Source organism: Anolis sagrei, chromosome 1 (assembly GCF_037176765.1).
Source record: "Anolis sagrei isolate rAnoSag1 chromosome 1, rAnoSag1.mat, whole genome shotgun sequence".
Taxonomy (NCBI): Eukaryota; Metazoa; Chordata; class Lepidosauria; order Squamata; family Dactyloidae; genus Anolis; species Anolis sagrei.
Window position 1 is genome coordinate 195,125,993 of NC_090021.1, and position 17,014 is coordinate 195,143,006.

The window sequence follows — 17,014 nt, forward strand, 5'->3', positions numbered from 1 at the left end:
CCCTGTCTGGGATATACTCCGATCAGTTGCAGCAGATGGTCTGGCTTACATCCTGCTTAGACTACTGCAACGCTCTCTACGTGGGGTTGCCCTTGAAGACTGCTCGGAAGCTTCAAATGGTCCAACGTTCGGCAGCCAGGTTGCTAACAGGAGCGGCACTCAGGGAGCACACCACTCCTCTGTTGCGCCAGCTCCACTGGCTGCCAATCTGCTACCGGGCACAATTCAAGGTGCTGGCTTTAGCCTATAAAGCCCTAAATGGTTCTGGCCCTACTTACCTCTCCGAACGCATCTCCTCCTATGAACCGACTAGGACATTAAGATCGTCTGGGGAGGCCCTGTTCTCGGTCCCGCCCGCATCGCAGGCGCGGTTGGCGGGGACAAGAGACAGGGCCTTCTCGGTGGTGGCCCCCCAGCTGTGGAACGCCCTACCTGTGGACATTAGACAGGCCCCCTTACTGCTGGCATTCCGGAGGAAGGTCAAGACCTGGCTTTATGAACAAGCGTTTGGCTAATTGTGCAATGAGACACAGTAAGATGGTACAACTGAACATAGGAATTGGTATAAAGGATTCTGATTGCGGATTCTGATTCTGATTTGTTTGCTGAGGCGCACGTCTATGTTAACGATTGCTTGATTTGTTATGTCTTGTATAATGTGTTTTAACTGCTTTTTGATATTGTTGTGTTAACCTTTACTATGTAAACCGCCTTGAGTCGCCTTTCTTGGCTGAGAAAGGCGGTATAGAAGTAAAGCAAATAAATAAATAAATAAATAAATATTCTGTACTTTGTGATGAGTGCTGCTCCAGACTTGTTTCTGGCTGCAGCATGCATTGGATGGGGCTATTTTGTGAACATCCCGCTCTCAAGCCAGCTTTGAGCTCCATTACAGTGTCTGTGTAGAACCACCCTTACAGTGGTCAGCCTTTCAGACAGTATCATCTATACCAGGTGTCCCTCCAAGGTCATTTACCTGGCCCCAAACTTTAGACTTTGGGTCGCCCTAAGTGTGAAATGACCTGAAGCTCAAAACAACAACAACAATCCTAATTAACTCGAGTAACTAAGTCGTCCCATGCTTATCATTGAAATACTAATAAGTTTATGTTGGTTAAAATAGTTCTTTTAAAATAATTGTATTGTTCTTTCATGGGTTTTTTTCACTACAAATAGGATATGTGCAGTGTGCATAGGAATTTGTTCATTTCTTTTCAAAGTATAACCTGGCCCCCCAGCAGTTTGAGGGATTGTAAATCGGTCCTCAGCTTTAAAAGTTTGAGGACCCCTGATCTATATGATAGGACATATGGTCACCTAAGGACCTCTCTCCATCTAGCCAGATACATAATTTGTGAATCAATATTTATGATAATCAGGTTCTGGATCTGAAGGACAACCCACACACTTTTCATTTGAACCTTATTTTTACTCCTGCATCTTTAATGAATTGATCCATGTTCCAGATCTGATCTGCTGGTGTGGTTTAGTTTTCCTCCTTACGTTTCAAGCAGAGAAGATGGAATTAAACAGTAGTGGTAGTTATTACTGAGGTTGCTTCAATTTTTTCCATGTACCCATGTTTAGGGCCAATACGTAACAGGGTAGCTTGAAAATGGCATACAAACAATTTTTGACTATATGTATTTGTTGTCCTATTCCTCAGCTTATGCAACTTGTAAAGGGAATTTCTACACTTGCCCAAGTGGTCGTTGTATTCATCAAAGCTGGATTTGTGATGGAGATGATGACTGTGAAGATAATGCCGATGAAATAGGATGCGGTAAATAATGAAATAACATGGCTCAGTGGATCATTTGCAAATAGAACTCCACCACCTTTCCTCATGAATAACATTACACAATTTGCCATTTATTACATTTAAAATTAATCTCCTCCTTCCAGCAGTCCTATCAATAAGTTTGGTTTGTTACAAAGTCTCAAATGTTAGAAAAAAACAGACTGCTAGGCTACGACTTAGTACATTTGGGCTTTGCGGGCTGTATTCAGTGCTCAAAATCTAGAATATCAAAGGTTTTGTCCAGCATATAACGGTGGGCCAATGAGAAATAAATTCATGTTCTGTGAGGATGTCACAGCATACATTCATTGGAGAAAATGTCCCATAGTAATACATGATGTATGCATTGAATAAGTAAATAGCAACAACACAACATCTAGTAGATACTCATTCTTATGGCGTATAGTCCTCTTTGCATTTGTCTTAGTGTGATGGAACCATTAACCTTGTTAAAGAAGGGGAGCATTCTGGCCCATAATCTTTTCAGATAGAGATTCAAAATACATTCTGACATTTGGAACTTTGGTATTTGCAGATTTTGCTTACTCATGGATTTGATTAAAATGTTCTCTCTAAGAATCTGTAAACTTGCACAAGGCATTGACCATAGAGTCATGCTGGAGGATCTAGACTGCAGTGGTTCTCAACCTGTGGGTCCCCAGGTGTTTTGGACTACAACTCCCAGAAACTCCAGCCACTTTACCAGCTGTTAGGATTTCTGGGAGTTGAAGGCTAAAACATCTGGGGACCTAGGTTGAGAACCACTGACCTAGAGATTCCTAGAGAGAATATCTCTCTAGTTATTTTTCTAGGATAATAATACCTCTCTAGGAATATTTAGGTTTTCCAGGGTAAGAATTATTATTATTATTATTATTATTATTATTATTATTATTATGCTGTGGTCAGCTTCTAGAGGATTTTCTAGCAGGAGTTGACCATACAGTTGTGTTGGAGGACTTAGAGATTTCTAGAAAGATATTCTCTTAGGTATAAAAATAGTGGGTCTTATTTCACAATTTTTCCATTTTAAGTGTGGTTCTATGCCCCTAACCTCAGAAATAGGGGTCTGATAGTTTATGCGTGTGTGTAGAAAAGGCAAAGAGAAGTAGAGGACTTGCTGCTAGAGCTTTCTAATGATGCTAATGATTCTAACTACCTTTCTGTAGTTAGAAAGGCAATGAACAAAGCAAGAACTTAGGAAATTTACTTTTTGGACTTAAACTCCCAGGATTGCCCAACCAATATAGGTACTGAGCGATCATGAAAGGTTTAGTTCAAAGAAGTAATTTTTTCAAGCTGCGCAAAAAGCCCTGGAGATGCCCAGTGCTTCTTCAGACTTGAAATAAGATTCAACAATATTGCACATTGATTTCTCTATTCTGTTTCTTAGAGAGTGGCCATCGAGATTGCTACCCTGGAGAATGGGCTTGTCCTACATCAGGTCAATGCATTCCAATTGGTAAAGTCTGCGATGGGACTCCAGACTGCCCTGCTGGAGAAGATGAAACAAACATAACAGCAGGCAGGCTCTGCAGTGAGTAATCACACAAGATGTGTATAGAACACAAGAATTTCCAACTGTGATGTTTTTCCTGACATCATTATGCCATAAATAGGAAAAGCATTTTAAATTATCTCAAGAGTGATATATGTAATTTATAGCTGGCAAAGATTTGTTTAGATTGTATGGCTTTTGATTGTAATGTCTTGCTGATTTTTGTAATGGTTTTTCCATTCAAGGTTTTGTGTAGCAATTCTAAGAATTTATACGTTCCATAGAAATGAAGTGCATTGCATTCCCTTAAGATGAATTCTTACATAAATCGACAAAAGCAGTGTTTGGAATCCTGTGGACCCTGTAGATCAGTGGTTCTCAACCTGGGGTCCCCAGATGTTTTTGGCCTTCAACTCCAGAAATCCTAACAGCTGGTAAACTGGCTGGGATTTCTGGGAGTTGTAGGCCAAAAACATCTGGGGACCCAAGGTTGAGAACCACTGCTGTAGATGCTGTTGGGCTTTCCATTACATAGTTCTAGCCAGCATAGTAGATTGTAAGATATGATGAAACCTGTAGTTCAGTGATGTTTGGAGTTCAATAGTGTCCTTATCCCAGACCAAGAGGATGGGTCATGTTCTATTCCTTGGGCACGGGTCACACATCACCAGTCATGAACTTGACAGTGGCTGTTGAGGCATCATAGATATTGGTTGACTTGCAATGAAGTTCATGCACAAAATTACCATCCAATGTGTTTACATTGTACACACATTGGCTTAGGATGGAGCTTCCATGCTTACAAGTTTCATTAAAAGGTCCCTGTGATTGTGGTTCAGAAAGTTTTTGCTTGACTCATTCTGTAGCTCAAATTTGTTGATGCCATGTACTTATCAGTGGAATTCTTTTCTCTCTCTTGGTAGACATATCTCGCTGTGCGGCTTTGAGCTGTCAATACCGGTGTCACTCTTCCCCATCTGGAGGAACATGCTTTTGTCCTGCAGGATTTGTTATCAGCAGCAATGATAGTCGTACCTGTGTTGGTAAGTGGCAGACAGGAAGACACTGATAATAGCACTGGTTATCCAGAAGTGCGCCCAGCAAATGAGTGGGAGAACTGTGTAGTGTTGATAAACAGTCTTGCAGCTGGAATCAAGCTGATACCAAGAATCAAGTTTCCTGCCATATAGCTAAAACCAAATCCAGCCTTAAAGAGACATTGCACTAGGTTATGCAATTACCAGACAAAATGACTTAGGGAGGCTCTACACCCGGCCTACACAACCTGTGGTCCTTCATGTGTTTGGGCTTCCAGCTCCCAGAAATCTTAGCCAGTTGGTCCAATGATCAGGAATTCTGGAAGCTGAAATCTAAAACACCTGGAGGACCACAGATTGTACAGGCCTGCTCTACATGGATCATTTATCCTGGGGCCAATCAGGTTGGGAGATTTAGGCTGTGTGTGAATCATTTTGTGAAGACAAAAACAAATCAGAACTGTTCTTTCTTTTTAAATACTAAGACCCCTATTTAAGTTGGTATTTGCTCTGATTTGGAGCAGAAAAAGCCACCTGCTTCTCCAAAATATGGCAAAGTTTATTATTTTTTCCTGTCTCCTTTTATCACAAAACCAAATTTCTAAGTTATAATCCTGTTGTATATATATGTGTCCCACCAAATTCAGTAGTCTTTGTTACATGGATGAATAGCTGCTTATAGTGAAAGGGAGGGAGAAGGATGTGTAATCCCTTACCTTACTATTTGGCCATGTTCCCAGTGCTGCTTGGCTGTAAGACTTCAGGCTACAGGCTGGAGCTTAAGCTATTGAATGCTTTTCTGTACAAAATAGTTGTTTGATACTGAAAGCTACACAGCAGGGAGAAAGACTAGCATAAACGACACCTTGACATATTTTTTGCATGTGCAGATAATGTGTGAATGTGTATACAATTGTACATGCTCCCATTTGAAGTGGTTCAACTCCAGCCTCAGGGAGAGCAACACCTTTATTGCTGCTTCCTTCTGCATGCTGCCTTCCTGAGATGCCCATTGGAAATCCATTTACCTGTGCAGTAATCCAATTTCAGGTGTCCTTACAGTTTTTTGAGGTGGTGGCAGAGTTAACCTTCTAATACCAAAAGCTGTGTCCAAATTAGTGTCAATAATCTGATCATAGCTCTTACTGTAAATGTTATGAGGCAAGGGAGCAGGAGGCAACCTGGCTCCAGAATGATTTCTGGAATATATGAAGGCAAAGGTTGCTTTAAAAATGATGCGTTTCAGAGATTTCTCTGTCCTAGTGATAAAATAACCCTTGTACAATTTCACAAAACATTGTTCTTATTCTCTATTTCAATAGAGGTTGAAAGACAGTTTCCACAAACAAAATACCGAACCAGGTTAATAACCGCTGGAGTGAGTGAGTGAGTGTATTTATTTAGATTTATTTATTTAGATTTCTTCCTCATCCTGTCTCAAGGGCCTAATGAACATTCTTATGCTGAATGAATATTATTGACGATGCCAGCCACAGATGCAGGTGAAACATCATAAGAAAATGCTGCCCAGAAACCACACAACATTCCAGAACCTATAATGTCTCAGCCATAATAATAATAATAATAATACTTTATACCCCACTACCATCTCCCCAAGGGACTCGGTGCAGCTTACATGAGGCCAAGTGATATATGTATACCTGGCCTCATGTAAGCCGCACCGTGTGATATATGTATACAGAATGTAAATTGATATCTTTCTTGAATATGTGTATTCAGTGTTTTCCAAACTTTGTCTGTGTTGCAGACTTCGATGATTGCAAAATGTGGGGCGTTTGTGATCAAGTGTGTGAAGATCGTGTTGGCCACCATCAGTGTCGTTGTGTGGAAGGTTACGTCTTAGAGCATCACCGTCATTGCCGAGCGAATACCTCATGTAAGCTAGTAACTGCAGATTTTTTTTCTCCCATGCTTTATTTGAAAGCTTGTGTAGCATTTTCACCTCTCCAGCATTTTCAAGAAAAAAGCCTAGTACAGGTTTGAGCATCCTTTATCCGGAGTCTTGAAATCCTCCAAAATTGTCTATATCAGTAGCTGAGATAGTGATATCTTTTCTTTCCCGTGGTCCAGTGTACACAGTGTACACAGCCTTTTTTTCCACATGGAAAATGATTAAAATTGTGTGGATAAAATTACTTTCAGGCAGTCTATGCAAAGTGTCCAGTATATGAAATTTACAAAAAAAAAAAAAAAAAAAAAAAAAAAAACCGTTTTAGAATTGAGTCCCATCTCCGAGACAGGAGGCTGTGGTTGGTGCAATGGGTTAAACTCTTCTGCTGCTGAACCGCTAACCTGAAGGTTGGCAGTTCAAAGTAAGGGTCAGGGTGAGCTCCCACTGTTAGCCCTAGCTCCTGCCATGGTCATGCTGGGCTGAGCTAATGCAGGGTGAAGTCCAAAATATCTGGAGTGAAGGTGGGTGAAGGATTTTAAAAATAATTTTATTTTAAAGGTGGATCATAGTTACTAAACTATTCCTGTTAACTCTTAGTCTTTTTCCACCCACTTTGTAAGTTGTACATTCATGTCCATTTACCTAAAAGATGACACACTGAAGCCATCTATATTTTCAGCTGGAGTTGCCTCTGTCATTTTTTCCAATGGCCGTGATTTGCTGGTGGGAGACCTTCATGGAAGGAGTTTTCGAACTTTGGTCCAAAGCCGGAATCGTGGAGTAGCTGTCGGTGTGGACTTCCATTTTCAGCTGCGTAGGATATTTTGGACTGATACTGTACAAGATAAGGTAGATGAAAAATGTCAAACAAAATGGTATTCTTGGACCTGGAGTGTTCCAGAAACAGAATGTGTTGATAACTTGTTATTTCTGTGATCAGACTCAGGGCCTCTCTTTGTTTCCTAACAAAAATGAACTCTGAGATGCCTTTTTCCCCCCCTTTTGGGATAATCATCTCATTTGCAAACTATGCTCTTACATGTACTATATCAAACAAAGCGGGCTATTATGCTATGGCGCTATCTTGAGCAACTCTTAATATTATTGGAAAAGGAGTCCAAAAACCTAATTAAGAGAAATAGTAGACATTCTTTCAAAACTGGATGTATTTTTCTTTTCAGTTTCTTGAAACCTGATCATTTTAAATGTGAAAGTACAGTGTTCTCAGGGAAGATAAACATCAGATATTTCTCAAATATATTACTGATAATTGAGCGTTGTGTAAGAAATATTGACAGTATGTTGTGCTATGGGCCAACATTTTATTTTAGTGTTTTTATTCCTTGCAATGCTTTTAACCAAAGCTTGGAAAAGTTGCATTTTTAAAACTAAAAGTGCCAGATTCCCACTGAGAGCACAATTAATACTCTTTGGAGGATTCAGGGTATCCAACAAGAAATGCCCAGCAGGTAATGTTTCCAAGTCCTGATTTCAGTGCATTTTATCTAAAATTGATATTTTTCTCAAAATTAGTATTAGTTCTCTTTTTTGAAGCGTCAAATTGGAAATGTAAATTAAAGAATATGAAAATACCTTTTCTGTTGACTTTCAAACATACGGAAAGTAAGATTTCTTTATCCATTTCCTAAAAACTTCTGGTTAGTAGCAATTTTGGGAATCATTTATCTTCTGTTTGTGGCATGTGTAACCTCCATTTGTGGCAAATTACTTTCTTAAGTCATCTCAATGTATTTTCCTTACTTCTCTTGTATTGGTATCTTAAAGGGACACTCATTATTTTATCTTACCAACTCTGGTTTTATTGTTAAAGTAAATAATTCTCAAAATCATAAAACAAGTAGCATTCAAACTTACTGGAGCAAATTGAAGGATGAATGTGTGGTTGAAGGCTTTCATGGCTGGAATCACTGGGTTGCTGTGAGTTTTCTGGGCTGTCTGGCCATGTTCCAGAAATATTCTCTCCTGATGTTTTGCCCACATCTATGGCAGGCATCTTCAGAGGTTGAGGGGTCTGTTGGAAACTAAGCAAGTGCAGTTTATATATCTGTGGAATGCCCAGAGTGGGAGAAAGAACTCTTGTCTGTTTGAGGCAAGTGTGGATGTTGCAATTGGCCACCTTGATTAGAATTTAATGGCCTTACAAGTATTAGAAAAACCTCTAAAATCAGGACAGTAAATAAAGAGCAACACTCAAGAAACACGGGAATTCCATAAAAGAGTCAATCAGGGCCATCTAACACCTCCCAACAAAGGATCACCCCAGGCAGCAACCAGCCAGGCTTTGAAGCTGCAAGGCCATTAAATGCTAATCAAGGTGGCCAGTTGCAATATTCACACTTGCCTCAAACAGACAAGAGTTCTTTCTCCCACTCTGGACATTCCACACATATAAACCTCATTTCTCTAGTCTCGAACAGACCTTACAGCCTCTAAGGATGCCTGCCATAAATGTGAGCGAAATGTCAGGAGAGAATGCTTCTGGAAAAATAGTCATACAACCTGGAAAACTCACAGCAACCCTGTAGGATGAATCTTATATATTAAAGGGAAAAGGTCTGTCTTGGTTGCCATGAAAAATTACTGCCACTTTCATCTGGGTCACCTGCTTTGCCAACAAGTGGCCACTTCTGAATCACCCTGAACAAAGAACTAAAATACTTAATAAGACACAGATTTGAATAAACTTCCCATATTCAAATACATCTAGATCAGGCATGTCTATGTGTGTATAGATGTAGACACACACACACACACACATATATATATACACATATTTACTGTAAGAAAATGGTAGCACTGGGCATTTTATCACTATCATATTAATTATTGGTCTATTTAAATTAGAGCACAAAACATATTTGATTAAATATATAAATATGAAATGATAAATTTACCATATATTTACCATTCAAAATAGCTTCAGGCTCCATTAATGGCTATTATTACCCACGCAGCTGCAAACTTACACTGTTTCAGAAAGAAACTAAGAAAGGCAGGTTCAGAAAGACTAGCTGGGGGTGGGAAGGTGGTGGGAGAGAAGGAATGGATAAGAAATTGAAACATTATATCTGCGTTGTGCCAATGGAAAGTTTCAATTTTCTCTTGTTTATACGAGATGGTGCACAGAATTTCTGTGCAGCAATGTTAGTAATATTAAAGTGTCCCTTGAAGGGTGTCCTTCGAATGTCTAAAAAAAATCAAACTTCTGTTTCAGGTGTTTTCAGTCAGAATTGATGGCACAGATATCCACGAGGTCTTAAATGTTTCAGTAGACACACCTGAGAACCTAGCTGTAGATTGGATTAACAACAAACTGTACATAGTGGAGACCAGTGTCAATAGAATTGACATGGTGAATCTGGATGGAACTAATCGTGTAACTCTTATTGCTGAAAGTTTGGGAAACCCCAGAGGCATAGCTGTTGATCCTACCATTGGGTAAGTTTTAATGTTTGATGAAGCAGAATGCTTTTATGAATTTTATAACAGTGCACACAGTAGAATAAATAGTAATAGGAAAAACTGGCTTTGGGCTTTCCCCTTCTGTGTTACATATTAGAGACAGTGACATCTAACCTGCTTGATCAGAAGGTCTTAGCAAAGTGTCTAATCAAAAAAGCAGTTGTTAGGGTTTTCAATTCCGTTTATTAGTATTGTTAATGATCTTGAATGCCTCTGAGCGAAAGGTCAAAGATTGTACATTTAAGACATTACTTTATAAACAACCACCACAACAAAATGAATTGGTGGGAGGTCATAGGGAAGAGGGAACAAGCTTGTTTTCTGCTGCTCTGGAGACTAGGACATGGAACAATGGCTTCAAACTACAGGAAAGGAGATTCTACTTGAACATTAGGAAGAACTTCCTGACTGTGAGAGCTGTTCAGCAGTGGAACTCTCTGCCCTGGACTGTGGTGGAAGCTCTTTCTGTGGAGGCTTTTAAACAGAGGCTGGATGGCCATCTGTCAAGGGTGCTTTGAATGCGATTTTCCTGCTTCTTGGCAGGAGGTTGGACTGGATGGCCCAAGAGGTCTTTTCTATGTTTCTGTGATTTTGTGAATTCCTTGGAAGGAAAGTGAGATCCATTCACTTATAATCCATTTCACCTGGTCATGTCCAGCATTTAAAAAAAATTAATCATTACATTTGGCCCAGCCATAGTTTTTAATTGCGTCGTGGTGTTATTGTTTAATGTTTATTGCTATCGTTTAATGTTTATTGATTTGTTTTATGAGTTTATTTATTGTTGTATTTGTTATGTTGTTGTTTTGCTGATGTATTTGGTCTCGGCCTCTTGTAAGCCGCACCGAGTCCTTCGGGAGATGTTAGTGGGGTATAAATAAAGGTTTATTATTATTATTACTATATTATTATTATAATATTCAGAACATATTTCTGGGTTCAAAATTACTGTTCAAGTCTGTGTATCAATAGTGGGTGGGTCTCAAGATCCCAGTACAGAACAAATTAAGCCATAATACCTTGCTGTTTGCAGCAACTGGTCTCTTTTGGAAGGTTTTCCATGTACTTATGGGCAAGTGCAAGGAAAAGAGGATAACAGCAGTGACCCTTGTGCACAGCACATCGATCCACATCAGATAAAAATCATACTATCACACTGTGCCCAAACTTAGGAGCGTTTCCCAATTTTTGTCAACACAGGGCTAAATTAGTTTACCCTGGTTTACTCTATGATAAAGACCAGAAGTCCCAGGACATCATGTCAAAATTCAGAAATAATTACAGAGTCCTTAGAAATATACACCATATTTATATTTATACTTTGGGCTCAGCCTCATGTGAGCTGCACCGAGTCCCTTGGGGAGATGGTAGCAGGGTATAAATAAAGTTTTTTTAATTATTATTATTATTATTATGAAATGGATTTTAATCTGTGACAGTTTATGCCATATTAAGTTTGTTCATATTTAGACTCTTCATTGCATCTCTTTGTAAGTGTAACATTTTTCTTTCTCTCTTTTATAGTTATTTATTTTTCTCAGATTGGGATAGTCTCTCTGGCGATCCTAAAGTGGAAAGAGCCTTCATGGATGGAACAAACCGACTAGACTTGGTTAAAACAAAATTAGGCTGGCCTGCTGGAATAACTTTGGATATTGTATCAAAAAGGCTTTACTGGGTGGATAGCCGATTTGATTACATCGAAACTGTAACTTATGACGGATTACAGAGGTGGGAAACATTTCCAATTAATATATTTTATTGATGAATTTATTGTACTATAACTACAAATGAGATACTAAAATAACTCCAAAACTTTTAATTAAAAACCTGGGGCATTTATTTATTTATTGTGTCAGAAGTTGAGGATATAGTTATAATGCATTTTAAAAAGGCAGTTATAATGTATAGGAAAACTACAAACAAAGTTAAAAACTTGGCATTGTACTAAATGTCCTTTGACCAGAAGTTGGCCACTCCGAGTGCCTCTGATGTTGTTATAAGAAGGTTCTCCATTGTGCTTGTGGCAGGTCTCAGGCCTTATTGTAATTTGTGGTCTGTGGTTTGCTCTTCTTCACACTTGCATGTTGTGGAATCCACTGTGTAGCTCCATTTCTTAAGTTTGGCTCTGCATCTCATGGTGCCAGAGCTCAGTCTGTTCAGCGCCTTCCAAGTTGCCCAGTCTTCTGTTTGCCCAGGGGGAGTTTCTCATTCAGTACCAGCCATGGATTGATGTTCTGGGTTTTAGCCTGCCACTTTTGGATTCTTGCTTGCTGAGGTGTTCCTGCGAGTGTCTCTGTGGATCTTAGGAAGCTATTTCTTGATTTAAGGAGTTGGGTTGATGGCTGATATCTGAAGAGAGGATGGGCATGAGATGCCAATGCCTTGGTCCTTTCATTACAGGCTGCTACTTCCCGATGGATGTCAGGTGGTGCAAGACTGACTAAACAGTATAATTTTTCCAGTGGTGTAAGGCGTAGAAATCCTATGATAATGTGGCATGTCTCATTAAGAGTCATGTCCACTGTTTTAACATGGTGAGATGTGTTCCACACTGGGCATGTGTACTCGGCAGCAGAGGAGCAAAGCACAAGAGCAGATGTCTTCACTCTGTCTGGTTGCAATCCCCAGGTTGTGCCAGTCAGCTTTCGCATGATGTTATTTCTAGCACCCACTTTTTGCTTGAAATGCAGGCAGTGCTTCCTGTAAGTCAGAGCATGGTCCAGAGTAACTCCCAGATATTTTGGTGTGCTGCAATGCTCCAGTGGGATTCCTTCCCAGGTAATCCTCAGAGCTTGAGATGTTTGTCTGTTCTTAAGATGAAAAACACACATCTGTGTTTTAGATGGATTAGGAATCAGCTGATTTTTCCTGTAATTGGCAGTAAGACCAACTAAAGCCTTGGAGAGCTTCTGTTCAACCATTTCAAAGCTCCCTGCTTGAACAGTGATGGCACGATCGTCATCATAGATGAAACTCTCTGCCCCTTCTGGCAATGGCTGGTTATTTGTGTAAATGTTGAACATTAATGGAGCAAGCATGCTCCCCTGAGACAGGGGGTAAAAACAGGGTTAACAATTAGGAAAAAATGATCAGGAAAATGTCTCAGGGCAAACAGCTGGGTCTACGTTTGATGACAGAATCAGCCAGCACTTGGATGTACCTGATCTCTAAGAAGGAACTATTCAATTTTTGAGGAGACCACAGCAAAGATAACCCCCCTCTGTAGTTCATCGTAGTGAACCTCAGTAGACTGGAAGTTTCTGGAATATGGCCATACAGCCTGGAAAACTCACAGCAACCCAGTGATTCCGGCCATGTAAGTCTTTGACAACACAATATGTATATTATTATCTGGTTTGGGGTATTTCAGATATCGGCTCTAAAATTATTTCTGGGAAATACCCTGCTGAATTTACTGGGCAAAGGAGTTGCGACTGCGCCCACGCCTCCTGCCCACCATCCAGGCCCAGCTGCTGAAGTGTTTTCCTGTTGTACATGTTGACTCACAAATTATCCATAAGACTGTGCGGATACTTGCACTTTTAATGCTTTCATTTCCAACAAAGACTTCATTTTAAAGCATTGCTGCTATCTTTGTTTTGTTTTATTGTAATCTGCTGTTTTCAAGGGCATTTTCATGATTTCCTGTCCCAAGAATTCAAGTAGAGAAATATTGCTTCCTTTAAGATAAAAAGCCTATTACTTATTGCTGACTGAAGGCTCCAATAAATGTTCCTTCTGGAATTGAATGTTTATTTAATTCCTGAAACCCAAGAATGGTGAACCCAGTATAAATAGCATATTCAATATAACATACAAAATGTCACTCCACATATTAATGCTAATTTATTTGCATATGCTGGAATAATTGCTTTCCTGATGTTTAGGTTTTTTTTCAGGGTTAACATCAAAGCCAGTACAATCCTTTATAGAGTAAGCATTGCTTTTGTGGATTTCCCCTTATAAATTTTGGGTTTTGTCTTTAGTCCTTATTCTTTGTGCCAACCAAATTTTTTTCCTGAAATCTGATTGTTCTTATTGGATGAAGAGTGGACATAATGTCATTCCACAGGACAGTTGCTAATTCACTTGCACAGTCTAGCTAGGGGAGATGAACACTTATAATCTTTTAACCTGAATACCATTGCTTTCAGTATTTAAACAATCTTTTTTAAATCCCCAAACAGGAGAACAATAGCTCATGGAGGTTCATTGATTCCTCATCCATATGGAATAAGCCTTTTTGAACACAATTTATATTTTACTGACTGGACAAAAATGGCAGTGATGAAGGCCAACAAATTTTCAGATTCTAACCCACAAGTGATTTATCAGTCTTCTTTACGTCCGTATGGGGTGACAATTTATCATGCTCTCCGACAGCCATATGGTAAGTCCAATGACACACACAAAATACTGGACAGACCCACAATATTTCTGGATCCTCCAGCATGACATTGTAGACAGCTTCCAGTGGAAGCATACCATGGAATCACAATGGAAGAGGTACAAAGAGCCTAGAGCATTGGTTCTCAACCTGTGGGTCCCCAGGTGTTTTGGCCTACAACTCCCAGAAATCCTAGCCTGCTGCTGGGATTTCTGGGAATTGAAGGCCAAAACATCTGGGGACCCACAGGTTGAGAACCACTGGCCAAGAGCTAACATCTCTCTATCATTCTTAGTTTATTCAGTGGGATTTTGTAGTCAACTTTTGGTAGAAGATGACATAGACTACTGCTGGAGGACCTAGGGAATGTCTAGAGAGAACTTTTTTCTGACATAGATAAATTAAATTGCATGTACTGATTTCACAGATACAGAGGTTGTACTGAAGTGTTCTTAGTTTTCCTCTTGAAAACATTGGGAGTTATGTGTCCTTAGGTCTAATCTACTTGGGACCAGTAATTGGATTTTGAGTGTTTTTGAGGTTCCGCCAGTAGAAGATGGTTTCCTTTTGTTCCTGATGTTCTGCGTGCATTTCGTTGAAGGCAACTGCTTGAAAGCCTAAACAGGAGCTATAAATTGTAACTTTATGCCTGTATTTTTTTCAGTAAGAAATCCTTGTAGTGGGAATAATGGAGGATGTGATCAGATCTGTGTTCTCAGTCACAGGACAGATAATGATGGTCTTGGCTATCGCTGTAAATGCATGCTGGGCTTTGACTTGCACTCGGATGGACGGCGTTGTGTTGGTAAGAAATGGCATTGGTTATTTTGAGCAGTACTTTATTTTCTCAATTCCAGTTCCGATATAAATAAGTCTCATTGTTGCTGTCCATCATTATCAGAAATCGGTGGAACTATCACATATCACCAGTGTTTGTGTTCCCAGAAGTGGGACTTAGGAAAATTACTTTCTTGAATTACACCTCCTAGAGTTTCCTTGTCAATATTGCCACCAGCTATTTTGGCTGAAGGATGCTAGAAATGTATTCCAAAGAAGTACTTTTTCCAGGCTCTGTTTAGAAGTGCACCAGATTGTGGAAACTTCTGGAAATTGTAAGATCCATATCTCAAAAACTTCCCATGAGCCCACTTTGGATTCTTTTGTCAGAGGATGAAATTTAACAGTGAGTTTTACCTTATTTTGCTTTTATAATTAGAGTTATGTCCAGCATAACTGGTTCATGAGGTCACGAAGAGTTGGAAGTGACTAAACGAATAAACAACAACATGGCCAGCATTTCTTCCACCATAAAACAGACAGAGGTCTGCTTTGGTTTAGGTTTGCTGCCCCACTGATACCTTCAGATTTGGTCCTTCTTATTTATGATATATTTTTGTAGTTTTTCCTCCTCTATTCATGTTTAATTGATTAACTCTTTTGGGAATGGGGTTTTGTGTTTTTTTATCATGTCAAAAGTGACCCAATAAACTGCTAGTCACTTCTGGTGTGAGAGAATTGACCGTCTGCAGAGATGTTGCCCAGGGGTTGCCGGGATATGTTACCATCCTGTGTAAGGCTTCTCTCATGTCCCCACATGGGAAGCTGGAGCTGACAGATGGGAGCTCACCATGTCTCGCAGATTTGAACCGCCGACCTTCAGGTCAGCAGTTCAGCCAGCACATGGGTTTAACCCATTTTACCACCACAGCTCCTGGGGTTTTGAATTGATTGGGACCAATTTTCTTTCCCTCTTTATTATATTTCTTTTGAAGTGGTACTTCCTTTTTAAAAAGATGTTTTAATAATATATAACAAATGTATTGAAATATGATAAAATAAATGAAGTGGTACTTCCAAAATACGTTTCTTTATGCTTGTTGCTTAATGCTTAAAGTAAGTTCTCATTTATTCCCTTTTCCTATAGCTGTGCAACAGTTTCTACTCTTCTCATCCCAGCTGGCTGTGCGTGGCATCCCATTCAATCTTTCCACCCAAGAAGATGTGATTATCCCAGTAACCGGGAGCCCTTCTTACTTTGTTGGGATTGACTTCTTTGCCCAGGAAGATACCATTTTCTATTCAGATACCACCAAGGACATAATTTATAAACAGAAAACAGATGGGACAGGTGATATGCTCTTTGCTTTTGATCCTGCAGCCTATCATTTTTTAATGCAACGAAGAAATGGTCATAATTATCCCTACAGAATATTTCCTAATGTCTGATAGATTCAGTTTCTTCCTCCTTGTATATTGAATGGGGAGATGAACCAAGTCTCATACTGAATTGCTTACAAAATAGTTATTGTTTGGAGGAAGCAAAAAAAGACTCAGCAATTTAACTGAAATTTGAAAGCACTATTCTTTTGGACGGAAGCTTTCAAAATCTCTTAGCCAGCCTTATTCTGTATTTCTTTCTCTCTGCAATCTATTTAGTCTATTTCAATCCTCTAGGAATCACGGTATTTTCTATTTTGCCCCTAAATACCAGGCAGGGAAATCCTTGCAGCTAACAGAGTGGAAGGAGTTGAAGACCTGTGTTTTGATTGGATTTCAAAAAATATCTACTGGACAGACCCTCGATATAGAAGCATTAGTGTCATGAGGTTGGCTGATAAATCAAGGCGAGCCATTGTCCAGAATTTGAACAACCCTCGATCAATAGTAGTTCATCCAGTTATTGGGTAAGTCGAGCTGAGCTACACATTCACAACTATTATGTGATATTGTTCTCCTTAAAATAGAAGTAGTGAGCCATGTATTTGATGTAACCATGAAGCCAACAGGAAATTGAAAGTCAGCTGGGAAGGTCAAGAGCTTGAACATTGTTTTCATCCTAAATATCTCGGTGTCACCTTAGATCGGACACTAGCATATAGGAAACACTGCTTGA

General features: G+C 39.5%; 1 protein-coding gene across 7 annotated transcripts in view; it reads left to right on the forward strand.

The window, feature by feature from the left end:
• Positions 1–17,014, forward strand: part of LRP2 (LDL receptor related protein 2) — a 172,318-nt gene that overhangs the window by 60,863 nt on the left and 94,441 nt on the right. For all 7 annotated transcript variants that reach the window (XM_067471724.1, XM_067471726.1, XM_067471728.1 and 4 more), the window contains exons 7-17: positions 1,667–1,783; positions 3,195–3,338; positions 4,223–4,342; positions 6,105–6,233; positions 6,928–7,097; positions 9,484–9,707; positions 11,256–11,462; positions 13,922–14,124; positions 14,786–14,926; positions 16,046–16,249; positions 16,613–16,805. In XM_067471724.1, coding sequence (XP_067327825.1) covers positions 1,667–1,783; positions 3,195–3,338; positions 4,223–4,342; positions 6,105–6,233; positions 6,928–7,097; positions 9,484–9,707; positions 11,256–11,462; positions 13,922–14,124; positions 14,786–14,926; positions 16,046–16,249; positions 16,613–16,805 — 1,852 coding nt within the window. The remainder of the gene's footprint in view (positions 1–1,666; positions 1,784–3,194; positions 3,339–4,222; positions 4,343–6,104; positions 6,234–6,927; positions 7,098–9,483; positions 9,708–11,255; positions 11,463–13,921; positions 14,125–14,785; positions 14,927–16,045; positions 16,250–16,612; positions 16,806–17,014) is intronic.